Source organism: Haliotis asinina, chromosome 1, assembly GCF_037392515.1.
Source record: "Haliotis asinina isolate JCU_RB_2024 chromosome 1, JCU_Hal_asi_v2, whole genome shotgun sequence".
Lineage (NCBI taxonomy): Eukaryota > Metazoa > Mollusca > Gastropoda > Lepetellida > Haliotidae > Haliotis > Haliotis asinina.
In genome coordinates, this window is record NC_090280.1 from 86,396,428 (window position 1) to 86,415,949 (window position 19,522).

At 41.8% G+C, this 19,522-nt stretch overlaps 2 protein-coding genes across 2 annotated transcripts; one reads left to right on the forward strand and one right to left on the reverse strand.

Annotated features, from left to right (window-relative positions):
* Positions 1 to 2,107: 2,107 nt before the first annotated feature.
* LOC137298986 (uncharacterized) lies at positions 2,108 to 5,678 on the reverse strand. Its single transcript, XM_067831448.1, has 4 exons — positions 5,556 to 5,678; positions 4,686 to 4,833; positions 3,111 to 3,256; positions 2,108 to 2,223 (listed from the first exon to the last, which is right to left on the reverse strand). Exons 1-4 carry the CDS (start codon positions 5,590 to 5,592, stop codon positions 2,135 to 2,137), a joined length of 420 nt encoding a protein of 139 aa, XP_067687549.1. The 5' UTR covers positions 5,593 to 5,678; the 3' UTR covers positions 2,108 to 2,134.
* A 982-nt stretch (positions 5,679 to 6,660) lies between these two features.
* On the forward strand, positions 6,661 to 12,169 carry LOC137298985 (chondroitin proteoglycan 2-like). Its single transcript, XM_067831433.1, has 4 exons — positions 6,661 to 6,896; positions 9,716 to 9,863; positions 10,600 to 10,745; positions 12,057 to 12,169. Exons 1-4 carry the CDS (start codon positions 6,842 to 6,844, stop codon positions 12,146 to 12,148), a joined length of 441 nt encoding a protein of 146 aa, XP_067687534.1. The 5' UTR covers positions 6,661 to 6,841; the 3' UTR covers positions 12,149 to 12,169.
* The last annotated feature ends 7,353 nt before the right edge of the window (positions 12,170 to 19,522 follow it).

Consider the following 19,522-nt stretch of genomic DNA (forward strand, 5'->3'; position numbering starts at 1 on the left):
TAGTCGTATAAAATTTTTAGTTCCCATTTCGATGAATGTTGATTTATCAAACAGAGCCCTGAAATTATAGTTTTGTATACGTATTGCGTCCCCTTTACATGCTTATAAAGGTGTAGCGTATATCGAAGTAGAACAGGGCTTTGTTTTTACGTCTGTGATGGTATTTTGCATGTATTGTTTAACGGAGCAAATAAGACCCTAATATTTGTGAGTTTTTGTTTTTATGTCAAACACTTCTAGAAACGTTTCAAATTTAAAGACATTACCATTATTATCAGTCAAATCATTAATCTAGCTCGTAAACCGTTTTGCACTCTACCATAATATTTTAATTATACTATATATTTTCAATAAGTCTTTTATTATCACTCTTTTTCAGAGCATAATTCAAGCTGAGATGAAAAGTCCCGCCAGGCTGAAACGACATGTTTTTAATAAATATTTCTTATCTAAGGAAGAATTTTATCTGTCAAGTGTTTACAACTATGCTCAAATATATTACCATATTTTACCTTTGGGAAATTCAAAATGAAAAGATTACACCATTTAGCAGGGTGTGAAGGCAACGTCTTTTCAAGGACAAATTTTGCCATTGTATTGTACCTTTTACGTTGGGCATATAAATCCCTCCATCTTTGTTACCACTAATTATCTGCTTTCATTTTGTCTTATCAGGTGTACTCTTTCAAATAAATTCGTAGCAATTTCGCTGAAATGCATTTATAACATCATTTCTTGGATTAGGAACAGAACCAAAGAGGTGATTTAGTTTTGGAATGATTAATGATTTTAGAACTATATTTCTACCGAAGGTAAGGCTGACCAGATATACATTGGTGTTTCACATGCCTTAAGCTTTTCTGTGTCGTTTACTTCGACTGTATCGTCAATATCCAGCATAAATGTTATACCATATATAGGTTCAAGGACGTTTGGCCACAGTAAAGATTCTTTTGAGGACAAAGTCTCATTGGCGCACGCTTATTTGATCCTATCCATTTGAGCCTTGTTTTTTCGATTTTAATTTTTAGTCCTGAAAATCCAAAACACTGAAAACTGCAAAAAGGCAATGTTCAATACAAGTTGTGTCAACAGCAAACTGGTGAAGTAAGTATTCTACATTGCCAATATTTATATCCTTCATATATTTTTATTATTGCTTATCAATATAGCAAGTATTTCCGCAGATTGAATAAATATATATGGCGAGAGAGGGTCCTTTAGATATATTAAACATTGCGGGACCATATCCGATTCCCCCCTACAAGGTTTTAAACAATTTTCTAATAGAAGTTACCAAATTGAAAAATGACAACGTTTCATCTATAAATGTTCAATCCACACCGTTTTCAAGGAAAAGTAGATCAGGTATTAGGTGGGTTTCTGTGTATTCGAGAAGACCATATACCTACAAACATAAAACCTTTCTGGTCTTCATTGATCAGTATATTAAGAACTATGTTTATCCGTCTAGAGACTGATTTTATCGTGTTTATTTCTTCCAACCTATGACTGAGAGTATCAAGTTCTTTCATTAATTCAGTTTTAATTTCATGATCACTTGTTTGGTCCATTTTGCTTGTAATTTCTTCTGATAGTTTCATGACACTATTTTCCTCTTACAGTCTTTTTCGTTCCATATATGATGAGTATCTAATTGTTTCTCCTCGTATCAATAGCAGCAATGTTTCAGTACCATGGTACCATGGTACTGGCCTATTGAGATGCTAGAGCTTGACGGCATGCCGACGGGACCGTAGATCTGTAGTGGAGAAGATGGTGTTCCTGCAAAATTGGGAAGGGGAGAGGTAATTCACAATGTATATTGGCTGGTTTCCTTCTTTGAATTTCTATGTTGTCTATAACTTTCTTTTTTCCCAATTATTAAAACGGATAGTTTTGGTTTGTTGTCGGGCTTTTAAGATGTCATGTCCGAGATCTTGTCTTCTTTCGTTCGGATGATTATAGGGTGAAATGTATGGAATCCGAGAAGGGACATTGCGACAACGCGACAATGTCCCTTATCGGATTCCATAGAAATGTCTTTCCTGCTTATGTCTCCACAGGTGAGCCCTGACCATCACCAACATGAAATAAGACGCTACACTCCCATCCCGTGTCATCGTTTACTGCATCAACAGTCTGGGTCAGTACATGTACCACAGGGCGGAACAACATTGAAGTACCAGTTGCAGATCTGACCTTTTATGTCGAACACAAGAGCTGGAACAGAAAAATGATTTGAATACTGAGTGCGCGAGTTTCACGCCGCTGTAAGCAATATTCCAGATATGTCACGACGGGGGGAAGGGGCGGGCACCAGAAATGAGCTTCACACATTTTGCCGGCGTAAGGGATCGAACCTTCGTCGGCTTGACGGGCGAACGCCTTAACCACTGGGAAGGTATTGGTTACTAGTTGACTGGCCTTTTGTTTAACGCCGCACTCAGCAATATCAGTAAAACATAATGGTATATGGATCAGACCAACCAGGGATCAACAGCATGAATCTGATAGTCACATATCACGACAAGCATGGGTTACAGAAGAGTGAGTGAGTTGTACGCCAGTTTTAGCAATATTCCAACTATATTCTGGCGGGTGGACATCAGAAATGGATTTCACACATTGTACCCATGTTTGGGAGTCGAACCCAGGTCTTCGGCGTGACGAGCGGACGCTTTAACCAACAGGCTACCCTACCGCCCCTAGTTACAGAAGACCATGGGTTGGTGCTACATTGATGCCGAAAACGGTTGTCCCAAAATACCATTGAAGTTTTGAATTCAGGAGGGGTTGAGGGGCTTGGTTCCAGGACAGGATCCGTCTATGATATCCAATCACATATGTAATTTGACTCTATGGCGGTTTGTCGTGACAAAGTTGTCAGTATGTGATAGTTTGTATCCGTTCCACGTCAGCAACGAGGGCGTAAAGTCAAACGTAAGAGCAACAAGTCTGCTAATGGTCATCTCAAAAACGTTTATCACTAAATTCGAACTATGGCTGGTATCTGAATCATCTGAGAGTACAGATATGACAGTACGAGTGGCGGTTGGACCATCAAATGTTTGGCATCTTTTTGTGGCAAACAGACTGTAGTGACTTACACGGGGGGCAAAAGTTGTGTCCCAAGAAGAATCCTTTGTGACAGGTGTAGTAGGTTTTACAGCCGTTGATGTAGTCGGGATATCTTTGGTCTTCTTTGTGAATGCAGTTTTCAACATCAGCGCATGGCCAGAACCCGTCACTGGGGCTGGTGGTAAAGATAGATTGCCCAAAACATAGGAAAGGAGCAGTTTCAATGTCAATTGCGTGTAATTGTTCCTGTGTATGATCATTCCAAGAGTTGGAAGTGAATAGGTTTAGTTTTCTGCCGCACTCAGCAATATTCCAGCTATATGGCGGCGGTCTGTAAATAATCGAGTCTGGACCAGACAATCAAGTGATCGACAGCATGAGCATCGATATGCGCAATGGAAAACCGATGACATGTATCAACCAAGTCAGCGAGCTTGACCACCCGATCCCGTTAGTCGCTTCTTATGACAAGCATAGTCGCCTTTTATGGCAAGCATGAGTTGCTGAAGGCCTATTCTACCCCGGGACCTTCAGGGGTCAACACCCGTAGAACAAAATATCTAGCTGGATAGTTAGTTTGCTTGGTTATTTTATATTTCTTTTTTTATATTTAAATTTTATTTGTGAATCCCTGTTACAATAAAAACTAAGCAGCCAGGTGACTGCTCATTAGGATATTATATAGTTCATTAAGTCGTCTTTGTTATACAAAACATAAAAACCGTTTAAAATAAAACTCGGCTTTGCAGCTTTTGTTTGCTTGTTTGTTTGTTTGTTTGCAGCATTAACTCTGCGATATTCCAACAATATGTGATTGCGGTCAGTAAATAATCGAATCGGACCGGAGAATCCCTTGATCAACACCAAGAGCATCGACCTACGGGATGTATGGGATAAGATGACAGGCATCAGCTAAGTCAGTGAACCTGACCACCCAATTACGTTAGTCGCCTCTTACTACTGCTGAAAGACCCAAGTCAGCGAGTAGGATCATCCACCGCTTTGCAGCTACACATGTCATCGGTTCCCAAATGCGTAGATAGATTCTCATGATGTTGATCACTGGAATGCCTGGTCCAGACTCGATTATTTACAGACCGCCACACAGCTGGTTTACTTTCCGATTAATCTGACAGAAAACAACCATTTTTTTTTACCAATTTCTGGTTTTGGTTTAGTTTAGCTGTTGTTTAACAATATTCTAGTTTACGGCGGCGGTCTATAAATAATGAAAGCAGGACCAGACAATCCAGTGATTAACATCTTGAGCATCTATCTACCCAATTTGGATACGAAAGCATACGTAAACCATTGTGCCTGACCACCCGGCCCCAACAGTCCTCTTACGACAAACAAGGGCTGCTGAAGACCAATGTTCCAACCCAGGTCTTTACGACAATGTACTCAACACTGGCTAGAGATTTAGTGTGATCATGAAGGTATTTGTCTTCATTATGTTTTCTCAACAATATGTTTACGCAAAACGTCATAATGATACTGCGTCATAATGACGCCATCAAGTCAGAATGCATCCATATATGGTAGTACCTTGCATGCAACATTGCGGAGAAGACGACCTGAAGAAAAGAGGCATAATTACTCACGTCACGCATCTCGCTTGGTCAGGATCGAACACATCTGAAGTGTTACACACGATTTCCGTTGCCACTCCGTAGTAACAGCTAACGTATGAGAAGCAGGTGTATTCATATATACCATTTGGTTGGCCAGTACAGTCCAGTCCGACGGTCACTGGAATGTTTAATTGTACTGAACACAATGTTCACGCCTAAGACGCAGATTTGCAGTGGTACCGAGAGTAATGTGATGGAAGAAAACAATTGCAGATGTAACGTCAGATGAAGAAGAGCAGAAGTTTTATGCCGCTTTTAACAATATTCCAGCAATATCAGGACGGGGACACCAGAAATCGGCTTCACACATTGTATCTTGTGGGGAATCGAACCTGAGTCTTCGGTATAACGAACAAACGGTTTAACCACTGGGCTACCCCACGGCCCCTTAGTTAATAGTGTGCTAGTCTAGGTGACTTCATGTTACATGCTTGGACTCAAATGACCATAAGGCTACCCACTGCTCCTTTAGAATTTCGAGCGATGCGTTGTAAACTGGCTTCCCTGTGCAATTACAGTCAAAACTGTTCCGTATACACATCCCCACACTTGTCTATATGCTCCCACCCCTAAATTGGTTCATCACTTGCTTGATTGTGGACTTAGAGCCTACACCGAAATGTAGCTCTCACTGTAAAAATGAATCGGCCCATTCATACTGTGTTATCCTCCCTTGAACGATGTCAGGATCCGATTATCTCGGGATGGAATTTCCGTCTATTCTCATTTTGATCCTTGGTTTGATAGCTTCGTTACCCAACTCACTGATTCCAAATCCCAATACCCTCTCAAATATGTAACGACTAACTGTGTTCTCGTTTTCACCTTATAAAAACCTACCTGCAATGGTTCCCAGCAGAACGGCCCAGAACATCATGTCTGAAATCTTAAGTTGAATTACAACAGATAACTACAAGGATGAGTATGTCTGCCCTTCATAGGAAGGCAAGCGAGAGTGCAGTTGTGAAGTGAGATAAGACAAGCACCTGTTACGAGGTTCCTACAATCCCATTTACCACGAACAGTGTAACGTTGGGAGACAGTACATCTTGTTTTTGGAACATGGTCAAGGTGGATAGAGATATCTGTAAAAGAACTAATTAACCTCGGTGCACCATTTGTGATTGAGCTTGGTTTTACACCGCTTTTAACAATATTCCAACAATATCACGGCGCTGGACTCCAGAAATGGGCTTCACTCATTTTACCCGTGTCGGGAATCGAACCCGGGTCTTTTGCATGGCAAGCGAACGCTTTAACCACTAGGCTACCCCACTGCCGCGGTGCCCCAGTACCTGCTGGTAGTTACAGACACCAAAGAGAAAGTAGCACCCGTTTCCAACTGTATGTGTTGTACGAAGTTGTTAAGGATAAAACGTCACTAGTAAGTAACCAGACTCTACTATTTGCCCCAGAGAGGTTTTCCAACTAAATGCAAGCGGTCTGTGAATAATTATTCCTGGGCCAGACATGCCTGTGATCAGCCGTATGAGCATCGATCTACGCAAATGGTACACAATGGCATGCGTCAACCAAGTCGGCGACATTAACCACGCGATCCCGTCCCCTGAGGACAAGCATGTGTCGCTGAACACTAATTCTAGCCCGGATCTACAGGAGTTGCGTGTTCCCACTACGTTTGGGTTTAATACAGTTATAAATGTGCATACTTATATTAAATACACCACATTTGTCCGTCTCACAGTCCCTGGGCTATATTATTATTACCTTCAGTCCAAACCTCCCAGAGACGTTAAGCCCTAAATGAAGCAAGTCTAGAATGGTCCAGGTTCGTCTCCATGGGGCTCATTTTCAATTTAAATGGTTTTATGTGTTACAAACAACATTATATATATTCAGAGTCTAGGCATTAGTCTAACACCGTGTCTACTAGAAATTGGTCAGTTATAACACGCTATTGATTTCATCGGTTATCTGAGTGCTCAGATGGGCCTCGGATGGCGTTTATTTCCTGACATGGTTAATTTTGGAAAATACTGTTCCTTCTAGTGGTGCCTGAATGACGTAATAATGTAACAGGTGCGGGTCTTATCTAGTTTCACCACACATGTTTCTTACCACAAGACACAGGCGTTCGGACTGTTAGTTACACGAAGCTACTGAATATGTCCTCCGGACCAAGCATGTTGTTCTGGACTGTTCTGCTCGGCGTCATTGCAGGTACGTATTTTACCTGTTACTGCTACTATGACTACATCGACATGCTTCAAACCTTAAAAGGTGTTCGTCACACCGAATTTCAGTTTATTCGAAACACAACCTTTGGTTTGATAAACCCGAATCCACTTTCGTCAAAGTTGACTTTCCTGTGAAAGTAACCTGTCACGAATATATACTGGACAAAAATAAGTAAGGGATATTGGTAATTTTATGATTGATATCTTATCATTGTGTCAATGAATAACTACATCAATATTAATAATTACAAAATTTATATATATGCCTAACTAATATCCAGTATATATGCCTGAATCATTCAGAAATGTGATGCAAAAAAATCGCATTTACCCCAAGTACCCGCATTGTCCGGAATACAGTACCCTGTCAGACTCTGTGACTGAGTTTAATGCACCCTATTCAAATATTGTGTAGACTATACTTATGATGAAAATCACTGTATTGTCTGGTCCAGACTCGGTTATTTACTGGTAGCCGTACAATAGCTTGAAATTTGCTGAGTGTGGCGTTTGGCAACATATAAACATATATATAACTATATGATATATCACATACATCATTGATCTTACCACTACAGCTAACGCCCAGATTCTACCCATGTTCTTTTCTCCAGCTACAACAGCTGCTTATTCTCCTATCTTTGATATGACAGCTATTTCTTCTCCTACCACCAATACAGCTTCTTCTCCTCCATTCCCATGTGGCTGCAACAATCCTCACCATGACAGCCACTACATCCCCACCATGACAGCCACTACATCCCCACCATGACAGCTACTACATCCCCACCATGACAGCCACTACATCCCCACCATGACAGCCACTACATCCCCACCATGACAGCCACTACATCCCCACCATGACAGCCACTACATCCCCACAGCCACTACATCCCCACCATGACAGCCACTACATCCCCACCATGACAGCTACTACATCCTCACCATGACAGCTACTACATCCCCACCATGACAGCTACTACATCCCCACCATGACAGCTACTACATCCTCACCATGACAGCTACTACATCCTCACCATGACAGCTACTACATCCTCACCATGACAGCTACTACATCCTCACCATGACAGCTACTACATCCTCACCATGACAGCTACTACATCCCCACCATGACAGCTACTACATCCTCACCATGAGAGCTACTACATCCCCACCATGACAGCTACTACATCCCCACCATGACAGCCACTACATCCTCACCATGACAGCTACTACATCCCCACCATGACAGCCACTACATCCCCACCATGACAGCCACTAAATCCCCACCATGACAGCTACTACATCCCCACCATGACAGCTACTACATCCCCTAAAATTACAACTATTACATCCCCTACATTGACAGCAACTACATACCCTACCTAGACAGATACTACATCCCCACCATGACAGCCACTACATCCTCACCATGACAGCAACTACACCCCCTACCTTGACAGATACTACATCCACTACCTTGACAGATACTACACCCCCACATTGACAGCAACTACACCCCCTACCTTGACAGTAACTACATCACCTACATTGACAGTTACTACATCCCCTACATTGACAGTTACTACATCCCCTACCTTAACAGCTACTACATCCCCTACACTGACAGCAACTACATCACCTACAATGACAGCTACTACATCACCTACATTGACAGCTACTACATCACCTACATTGACAGTTACTACATCTCCTACATTGACAGCAACTACATCCCCTACACTGACAGCAACTACATCCCCTACAATGACAGTTACTACATCCCCTACATTGGCAGCTACTACATCCCCTACATTGACAGCAGCTACATCACCTACACTGACAGCAACTACATCCCCTACATTGACAGTTACTACATCCCCTACATTGACAGCAGCTACATCACCTACACTGACAGCAACTACATCCCCTACATTGACAGTTACTACATCCCCTACATTGACAGCAGCTACATCACCTACACTGACAGCAACTACATCCCCTACATTGACAGTTACTACATCCCCTACATTGACAGCAGCTACATCACCTACACTGACAGCAACTACATCCCCTACAATGACAGTTACTGCATCCCCTACATTGGCAGCTACTACATCCCTTACCTTGACAGCTACTACATCCCCTACATTGACAGCAACTACATCCCCTACATTGACAGTTACTACATCACCTACATTGACAGCTACTACATCCCCTACATTGACAGCAACTACATCCCCTACAATGACAGATACTACACCCCCTACATTGACAGCTACTACATCCCTTACCTTGACAGCAACTACATCCCCTACATTGACAGCTACTACATCACCTACATTGACAGCAACTACATCACCTACAATGACAGCTACTACATCCCCTACATTGACAGCAACTACATCCCCTACAATGACAGATACTACACCCCCTACATTGACAGCTACTACATCCCCTACATTGACAGCAACTACATCACCTGCCTTGACAGCAACTACATCACCTACATTGACACCCACATTTACAGCCACTACATCCCCTACATTGACAGCTACTACATTCCCTGCCATGACAACAACTACATCACCTACACTGACAACAACTACATCCCCTACACTGACACCCACATTTACAGCAACTACATCCCCTACATTGACATCTACTACATCCCCTACCTTGACAACAACTACATCCTCACCATGACAGCAACTACATCCGCACCATGACAGCAACTACATCCCCTGCCTTAACAACTACATCACCAGTTAACATCGTATACAGTAAAATTAAACATTTCAGTGAGCGCCGGACTGGACTGCACTGGCAAACCAGATGGTATATATGAGTACTCCTGCTTCTATTACGCAATGTGTTCGCAAGGAGTGGCCATCGAGATAAGGTGCAACACTACAGATGTGTTCGACCCTGACGTAATGAGATGTGTCACGTAAGTAATTTTGTTTATGAACAATGATAGACTTTATATTAGATGGAAATGACGGAAAACTCATACATTTGTGTAAACATTTTAAACTTTGAAAATTTATATATGTTTCCCCACCTAAGGAAATGTCCATGTTTCCAACCCTAGTACACTTAAATCGGAAATTTCAACACCCATTTGCAATTAAACGAACGTATCGGAAACAACGGGTTCGAAGAAGATGTCATGTGAGCAGAGAAACAACAAGTTCGAAGAAGATGCCATGTTCTATAGATGTATGAATTGCATGCCCGAAGTGAGGAAACGTCTAGAAACGCGGTCAAGGCATGTATTTATTACCCGAGGGCGAAAATATCGGAGTTCATATTATTGACACGACAGCCTAGGCAAATTATCAAATTATCACCCCCCACTTTGACACATGAAAAATGTGAAGCCCGATATTTGCGTCCTCGTAGGTAATAAACGTCTTCATGTCGACCTATCTTGATAATCAGCAGTTTTAAAACTGATGAACTTTTTATAACTGTTGACTACATACTCAAACATACTGGGTCACGTCCAAATATGTCCCGTTGTTTACCTTTACCAGTAGCCTGATGGATAAAGCGTCCATTCGCCACGCTGAAGACAAGGGTTCGATCCCCAACACGGGTACGATATGTGAATCCAATTTCTGGTGATATTGCTGTAATATTGCTGAAAGCGATGCAAACTCATACCCACTCTATACCATCAGCCCAGGGATTGGATACTGGCCATGCAATGACGTTGAGGACTGCACGTGGAAACCTGACAGCAGATACCCCGACCTTGGAAGCGGCTGCAAGTCCTACTACACATGCAATAACGGCTTCTTCTACGGACACAACTATTGTCCACAAGGTAAGTGGAGTAACACTGAAACGGCATACACACCAATCAGTTCGAAGTTCCTTTTGTTGAAATGGTATGACTATGTTGTGGTTGACATTGTAAAGCTATTTAAGGCGGGGGGGGGGGGGTTACGCGATAAAACGCCATGGAAGAACATACCATTTAAAGAGACTGTGTCTAGTTCAGGTAGTAGAGTGGTCTTTTTAAAGCATAACACTGAAAATGATTCTGTCTAATTGTACATATGCAATTCCAAAGCAAAGCGTTTCACACACAGCTGATACATAACAACACATAAAAATACAGAATTTAGCGCACTCAACATTAGAAGACTAAATCATTATATTCCATGTAAACGTTGTCGCTCAATCAGAACTGAAATATTAGAAGACTAAACCATTATGCGTCACGTACAGGATGTGCCTCCCAGCCAGACTAACCCATTAGATGAGCAAAACATTATATTTCATGTAAAAAGTTATGTCGCTCATCCAGGGCTGAAACATTAGAAATACTTCACCTAAAGAGTGTTTTTTCCTACCAGAACTGGAACATCAGAAGATTAAATGATTATACTTCATGCAAAAGTTACGAGTCAGAAACAAAAACTGAAACATGGAAAGGAAAACTGTAAATTTGTGACTCTCCGCTGAAATTGCAACATTTGAACTCTATATCATTGTATTTCACACAAGGGTTGTGCTTCCAAACTAGAACTAAAAGCCAGAAGCTATAACTTAAATATTTGAAGACTAAATCATTGAACTTCACGTAAAAGTTGTGCATCCCAATCAGAACTAAAACATTTAAAGACTAAATCCTTATGCTTCATGTAAAAGTTGTGCCTCCCAGCCAGAATAAACCGTACGAGGGCTAAACCATCAAACCTCAAGCAAAGTGTTGCCTCCCAAATAGAACTAAAACATTAGAAGACTAAATCATTGCACTTCACTTAGTATTGTGCCTCCCAACCGGCTATATACGTCCCCAATTCGTCGATACAGTCATCCCCTATTTGTGAGGAAGTGCCAGCTTTCCATTTTTGAGGTTTAACGTTAAGATGCAATCTGCATGAAACATGCCACTCTGTTATCGTGATGTAGTAACATGTATGCTATTCTTCAATCCTAACTATCAACTTTATAGAAAGTCTGCAGATATGAGAACAAAAGCGTTAAACATGTGACGACAGCTTAATGGTGAAACATTATTAAGTTGTACATTATATATCCATGGCAGAAACCTCTCGCGAATATGAGTATGTTTGGGGCAAACAGACAACCGTGTTTGGCGTCAACAACAGCTACCTTTCTGTTTCAGGTCTTGTGTTCGACTCTGTCAAACAGCTTTGCAACTGGCCCCAAGACGTCGCACCGCCCTGTGGCACTTGTGTCTCCTGTGAACAAATATAGCATGGCGGCATTTTTGTGTCACATCGGGTCTGTTTTATAAGTTTTGCTGATCAAAGGACATCCCGTAGTAGTGAGTTGGTGAGTTTAGGCGTACGCCACTATAAGCAACATTCCAGCAAAATTACGACGGGATGCCAGAAATGGGCTTCACGCATTGTACCCACGTCGGAAATCAAACCGGACCTTCGGAGTGACCAGCGAGCCCTTTTCCACATAGAAAACAATTATCTTATCCACCAGAAATGGGCTTCACACTCCCGGGTTTTCAGCTTGAAGAGCCAACGCTTTATCCAATTGGCTATCTCACCTCTCCGCTGCAACATTGCTGAATGAGGCTCTAAACAAACACATGATAACAAGATAATCGAAATTGTACAGTCGACAATATTTTTAGCATCGGTTTCTCATCGGTGTTCAAAGGGTTTGTAGCTCTCATTGATCAGAACGCCTCCGTGACGAAGTACTTGGAGAGTCCGGGCAAAGAGCGAAAGGTCACAGGTTCAATTCCCGACTCTGTCATACCAAGAATTGTTGGTTCCTGCCTGGTGCTCGGCATTAATGGGAACAAGAAGAACTGGTCATGCTTACCTGAGGCATGATATCTCACTCTAGCCCTTTAAAACCAGCATTAGTGTAATCACACACACATACACACGCACGCAGGTAGTCAAATGAGAGAACTGTTCTTAAGTATGACGTTATACCCCATTCCACCTCACCCCACCGCTCTCATTGGCTACAGTGTAGTGAGCTTAATGCTTGTCGCGAACCAAGTTCTACGCGATAGGAATACTGTGAGATCCATTTCGGTGTTGAGAGCTTTAATTCCATGTTAATATACAGCTGATGTGTCCGACCCTGGCTCCTGACCTCGAGTCCGTCGTGGCTGAACAAATCTGGGCGCCTGAAGCACTATTTTCTGTTATGGCTTTCTCCACTTCGAATTTTAAGGCGAAAAAATGATGGTCCTAATCAGCCGCCATACTGAAAAGAAGGTATCATGAGTTTCAGACTGCCTCCCCATGTTTAGTCACTGCCTGCAGTCTAGACTCCGAATTTTAAAGCGAAAACGCGATGGTCCTAATCAGCCGCCATACTAAAAAGAAGGTATCCTGAGTTTCAGAATGCCTCCTCATTTTTAGTCACTGCCTGCAGTCAGTTGAGAAGGGATGCCTTGACACCGTGCCTTAACAAAGAGTACACCGTCACCGGTGTACAATTTCTACGTTTGGAATTGAAGGGAATCGTTTATATTCGTCACCACTCGCCCCTTTCCGTAATCTCCAAGAAGATCGCGAAGGTCACGAATGAGCCGTTTACTGAACAAAATATCAAGTTCTCTTCACGTGAACACGTGCATGTTCCCACACGTTCACAGACTGTTGTTGTTCCTAACACGTTCTGGGTCAGTTTCAAAGTGAGTGAGTGAGTTTAGTTTTACGCCGCTTTCAGCAATATTCAAGCAATATCACGGCGGGGGACTCCAGAAATTGGTTTCACACATAGCACCAATGTGAGGAATCGAACCGGAGACCTCGGCGTGACGAGCGAACGCCTTAACCACCAGGCTTCCCCACCACCCCTTGATATCTTAGAGGTTGTGAAATATGCACGGGATTGTGATCGTTGAAAAATGGAGAAACGCGAAGAACATGCTGAAGTGTACTGAAAACGATAAGCCATCTTAAGAGAAGGTTGATTGGGTTGGCAGATGCAGCTATCTGATGACACTCCACTAAGTTGGGGAAACTAACTGCAAAATTTGTGAGGGTGAATTACACGAGGATCATGCGGAAAAGCATGTGCAAATATCATGCATGCGAACAGCTGCTAGAAGCGGCGTAAAACTAAACTCGTTCACTCGCAAAACCCACCCCTTTCAGAACACACGGTCTGATGTAACGTTCAGTGGAAGACGGCTTCGACGGGGATTGTCAAACATTAATTGCTTTGCTGAAAACGTCGTAAGCGCAAAATGATGCTCCTGTAGACCTTGAATCTAACTACCAGAAAGAAGCATATATGTGAGTGGGTGAGTGAGTGAGTGAGTATGGTTTTCGGCCTCTTTTAGCAATATTCCAGCAATATCACGACGGGGACACCAGAAATTGGTTTCAAACACCGTACCTATGAGGGCAGTCTAACCCGGGTCTTCGGCGTGACGAGCTAACGCTTTAAGCACTAGGCTACTACACTGCCCCTCATATCTGCAGCGTTCCATCTGTCATTTTCCCAGAGGCATGGCATGTCGAAATTGTTCAAGAATGGTTGATAGATATGGGTTTTTCTGCAAATCTCAAGACTGCACTGAGAGGAAACGATAAAGACATCGTTGTCTTAGCTTTTGTAGAAAATATTCCTTGCCATATTTATCGAATGAGCCACCATTTATTTAAATTTCGTGCAAAATCCTAACAACGTCTTACCATTTTAGCTCACCATTCCTCTGGTTCAAATCCAAAATTTCAATCACACGATTACTATCAGCCACCCTACTGTACACTAACCAGACTCAGTGGCTTCTATCGCCTGTACACTTCATCCGCTGTAACAACACCATATCTGCTTTTGTATATTTATTATATACTAGACACTTGTATAGCGTCGATATCCAGTTCGCCAGTTCAGCTGCTCAAGGGCGCTTAGTTTTCCCTTATCACTGGACGTCAATCACAACGGCACATCGTATTTTCAGTCTAAACTCCCGGGCATCATACAACTCTTGCAGCCTACCTGGTGCTCCGAGTTAATGTGGTTTTCCCATCCTTACGAGGTATCCATTCACAGCTGGGTGGACTGGGAAACATAGTCACAGTACTTTGTCCATGTTTACTGCTCGTTGCTGTACCCGCAACTAGGTGTTTGCGCGTATTCGTGTGGCCACCATCTGGTCATCTAACAACGGTTTCGTGGGTTCTTTGAAGTGCACAGGGTTGTGTACTGCACACTGAAAGAGTCTGCACAGAAAGTTGTCTCCAAGGTTTTTTCAGACCCGGTCACAGGTGGGCTCGATCCCGACAAGCTCGCTGGATCACTGGCATGGCGACTTAATTCGCCCACAGCGTCCCTATTTCATTCCCTTTCATCTAAGTATCTGCTGTTAATTTTATGTACATGCTTAAAGTCATCACTCTTGCATCATAAACTTTACCTGTATATATATCACGTATACCTGTTAGTATCCCTCTGACGAAGGGGCAAGGAATAGCAAAGAAACGTGTAAAAAAGAAAGAAGAAGTTGACATCCGTAATATTTTGTCTTATGTGACAAGATTATCAATGAACAATATTATGTCACAATATCCCATGCGCTAAGTATATGTGTTTATGTCGAGTTTAGTGGAATACCTGTAATTTTCTAGCCATTTTCTTGCACGCTGTTAAGTTCTTTTGGAAATGATATATATGCACTGTATATTTGGTTAACTGTTTCTTCAGCACAAGTTATTGTTTACTATACATATCGTATGTATTTAATATTGAAGTACAAGATGGATGCTATCAGCTTCACGCGTCCTCTTAGCTATTAATAATACGTGACTGAGTTTAGTTTTACGCCGTTTTAGCTTGATTTCAGCACTATTCAGGGAGGGGCAAGGGAATGAAAGTTATCACTTAGATACAAAAAAAAAAAAAAAATACTGCGCTAGTGACGGAAATAGTATTTTTTCATTATTATGTTTTACAGATCGAGATAGATATGCAGCAGAGAGGGTTTGGGTGATCCTGGCACAGTCAGGCCAGTAAGGCTCATCATCAGCTCAGGGTCCTCGCCCCCCCCCCCCCCCCCCCCCCCCTCTACACGCAGCCCAGACAGCGAATGGGACTTCTCCCAGGAAACACTGCCTAGGAACCCACCAAGAACTTTCTGGAGAATATGAAGACTCCCCGACACAGCAGCCTTCTGCATTACCCAGATTGTCAGAAGGGTTGTGCTCCCAGAGGAGAACCCGGACACTCTCCTGATCTGCGCCAAGAGTTCAGGAGGTACCAAACCAAGGGCACCGAGAACAATGGGGAGCCTGACGACAGTGCTCAAAGGAGAAGTCCTCATATTTATCATACTTTTCCTGAATCTTGCCAATCACATTGTCAAAGGGGACAGAAAATACAATGATATAAATAATTTCATTGATTTTATCAAAAAGGACAAGATCAGGTGTATTGGTGGAATTCGTGTCAGACTGTATGTTGGCCTGTTGCAGAGAAGTTTAAAAGCACCATTTTCCAGGACGCCCTGGATATGTTCAGGGTCGTGCCATGGGTGGACCTCATAGTCAAAGCCACAGGCATGGCGGAGACAATAGTAAAAGCAGCGAGCCATGCCATCGTGTCTAAAAGATATGCTGTTTGTGCCAAGGAAGGGCATCCACTGACAAAGTGTTGGACAGTGTGTGTAAAGTCTTTGCAAAGACATTTCATGTTCACATTTTGATTAAGAATCACATTCTGGCGATTGCGGATGGGCAGTGACTGGTCCTGAGCAGCAAAAAGGAAGTCCTCAGTTACACGTTTAAGACCAGCCGACTTCATCCAGGCGAAGGAGTCGGTTGGATTGCTGTTCTGTTCCACACACTGCATATACACACGATGCAATGGCTTCTCAGACAGCTTCTCCACAAAGGACCGACTCTGGGCAGACTTGGTGAAGTACTTCACATGGTTTACTCCTATCGCTGTACCGTCCAGCAGTACATCGCCATCGACAAAATCAACTTCAAATTTCAGATTGTGTCCAACAACATTGGCACGCTTAAAATAGCTGTGGGATTCCTTGCTTTCATCATGAGTCACATTAATCAAACCCCGACCTCCAGAATTGCCTGGCATGTATAAACGATTAAGAGAAGAACGAGGGTAGCGTGTTCTGTTATCAGACATGATCCTTCTGGTCAGGCAGTCAAGACTCTGGATGTCATGTTCTTCCACTACTTCAAAGGAATAGGAGAGGACTGACACAGCAAAAGTATTGGTGGCTTTGACTTTGTTTCAAGTATTTAGTACATAGTAATTTTTTTCATTATCTCTTTTTGTATTATTTCAGTTATTTTAGTTAATAATCTTTTCAGAAAACTCGAGCCAAACCTATTGCAAAACAGCACGCATTGCAAAACAATTCAGCACAGTCTCGATTTGTGAATTATATCGTTAAATGAATTATATAACAGCTTCGAGAATTCTTTCGTAGATAACATCAACAGTAGTCTGTCAGCATTATGAACAGACATCTGTCGTCCAAGTGAAACAAGAATACATCATTACAAATCATTTCAGAACTGTCTCGATTTTCTTTACAGGTAAACAAAACGTTTCACGACTCGTTCAAAATGAATTATATAACAACTTCGAGAATTCTTTCGTATATAACATCAACTGTAGTCTGTCAGCATTGTGAACAGACACCTGTCGTCCAAGGGAAACAAGAATATATAATTCTGCATGGATAGCTAAATCCTGCTTAGTGGTACAACCAATGAGAGAGACTTGAGATTTTAAGTCACATCGGCAAAATTACAGCAATATCGTGACTAAATCATATTATTGATTTACAGTAATTGAGAGTAAATGTAAAATATAACTGCCAAAGAAGGACAACAAAACAACCAGATTATCACAGACATGAGTTTAAAACTAGTAATTAAATCTAGTCTATTTTAACTATTAATGACAATACAATATAAAAACAGGCTACAGATCGCCAACAACTGAAGAAGACACTATACACCATACTAGATCCCAAGGGGACTTACAGTACATATGCGTTTAATCAATGAAGTGACGAGACAACAATAAGATAAAAATGTCAAACATGCCACGTACATGGCATAATATACAATTATGGCTGAACTTATACACGTTAATCACAATGCTGTTCTACTTTTTCTCTAAATAAATCCTGTCTATTGAAGGATTTGTGGCGCTCTGATAACTGGCTTGACAATGGACTACAATTCTCACTGTACATTATATGTTACTTGGATCCACATTGAAGCAATAACCAGACAAACTGTATGTCATGGTCGTCGTCTTTGTCGTCGGCGTCGGCGTCGGCGTCGGCGTCTACAATCGTTTAATCCTAAACACCACTTGACATGTGATACTGAATGTTTCCATGCGTCTACTCATAAATGATGAAGCTTGAATTTGTCCATTACTTTGAGTCCAATTCGCAAAATGACCGCCACGTCAGCCATATTGCAATGCCAATTCAAAAGCGTTTTAGGCTTTGGAAATATTTTTTTTCAGCTGGAGAGTTGAAAAGCCGCAACATGTAAGGTATCCTCATGCCAGTATATTTCGTTAGTTAGATTTTTTAGTAAGTGTTTTTATGTGTGAAAAGGTAACTCATGTGGAAAATTACTTAGGCTGCATAAAAAAATTAAATGTTTCCCGGGCTCATTTTATTTTTCAGAAGAGACGAGGACGGTAGGATTTTTTAGAAAAATGTTGATAGAAAAAGGGTGACAGGGAGGGAACACATTTGGGAAGTTACGCAGCTTGGGGACATTAGCACGTCTTAATGGCTGTTATTCAGTCAAACTCGTTTTACAGAGACGTTTCCATATAGTAGACAAATGGATGATCGGGACGCGGTCAAATAAAAGTTTTGTGGGTTTTTTTTGTTTGTTTTTTCAAAATGGCAATAAGAAATGGTTACGCGCACAAGAAAAAGTGACGCGCCGATGCCCTGGAAACATTTCACTTTCACTTATTTAGCCTTACTTGTATCATATGTGCTGGTACTTTGTCATCAGTGCATGTGCAGAATATAATAACAATACTGACAGCAACGGTTGTTGCGTGACAGTCTTTGCTGACCTTTGACAGCTGACGTCACATCCAAGATAGTTACAACCCCGAGACTGTGTTCACTACCAGGAACCACTGTCCGGGAAAGACAGACGAAGTGACATAGGGTGACTGTCGGCGTGCTTGTTTTGAATGTAACATCAGTGTTAAAATCTAGTTACTATTTGTGAAAGGCAAGAATATCGTTTAAATACTAACATTAGACGAATGCACATGCTCTGATGGTTATGTATAGAAAGTTTCAAATTGCTAGGTTAAACATGAAAGAAAGCAATCATTGATTGTCGGCAGAACATATCTTTTATGTAGACAAATACTAAGTTTATTTGAAATTTATTCCCATATTCCATTGAATGACATACAGAATTCATAATTATCAAAAACAGGAAGCCTTTTGGGTCAAAAGTTATTGTGCAAAATATAAAACTGATATTCAGTGAAGTGATCGCTAGAGTACAGTGATCTTAGAATTCAGTGATCGGAAATGTGGAATATCCAGTGATTGGAATTTTCTGTACACCTCTTCTTAAAGTTTATAGAGAAAATGAAATAGGTAGGTGTTTC

Coding starts and splice junctions, on each gene's coding strand:
- LOC137298985 (XM_067831433.1), top strand. CDS start 6,842: ATGTCCTCCGGACCAAGCATGTTGTTCTGGACTGTTCTGCTCGGCGTC. Junction 9,864..10,599: donor GACGTAATGAGATGTGTCAC/GTAAGTAATTTT, acceptor CTATACCATCAG/CCCAGGGATTGGATACTGGC. Junction 10,746..12,056: donor ACACAACTATTGTCCACAAG/GTAAGTGGAGTA, acceptor TTTCTGTTTCAG/GTCTTGTGTTCGACTCTGTC.
- LOC137298986 (XM_067831448.1), bottom strand. CDS start 5,592: ATGATGTTCTGGGCCGTTCTGCTGGGAACCATTGCAG. Junction 4,834..5,555: donor TCTGCTGGGAACCATTGCAG/GTAGGTTTTTAT, acceptor TAAACATTCCAG/TGACCGTCGGACTGGACTGT. Junction 2,224..3,110: donor ACACAACTTTTGCCCCCCGT/GTAAGTCACTAC, acceptor TTTCTGTTCCAG/CTCTTGTGTTCGACATAAAA.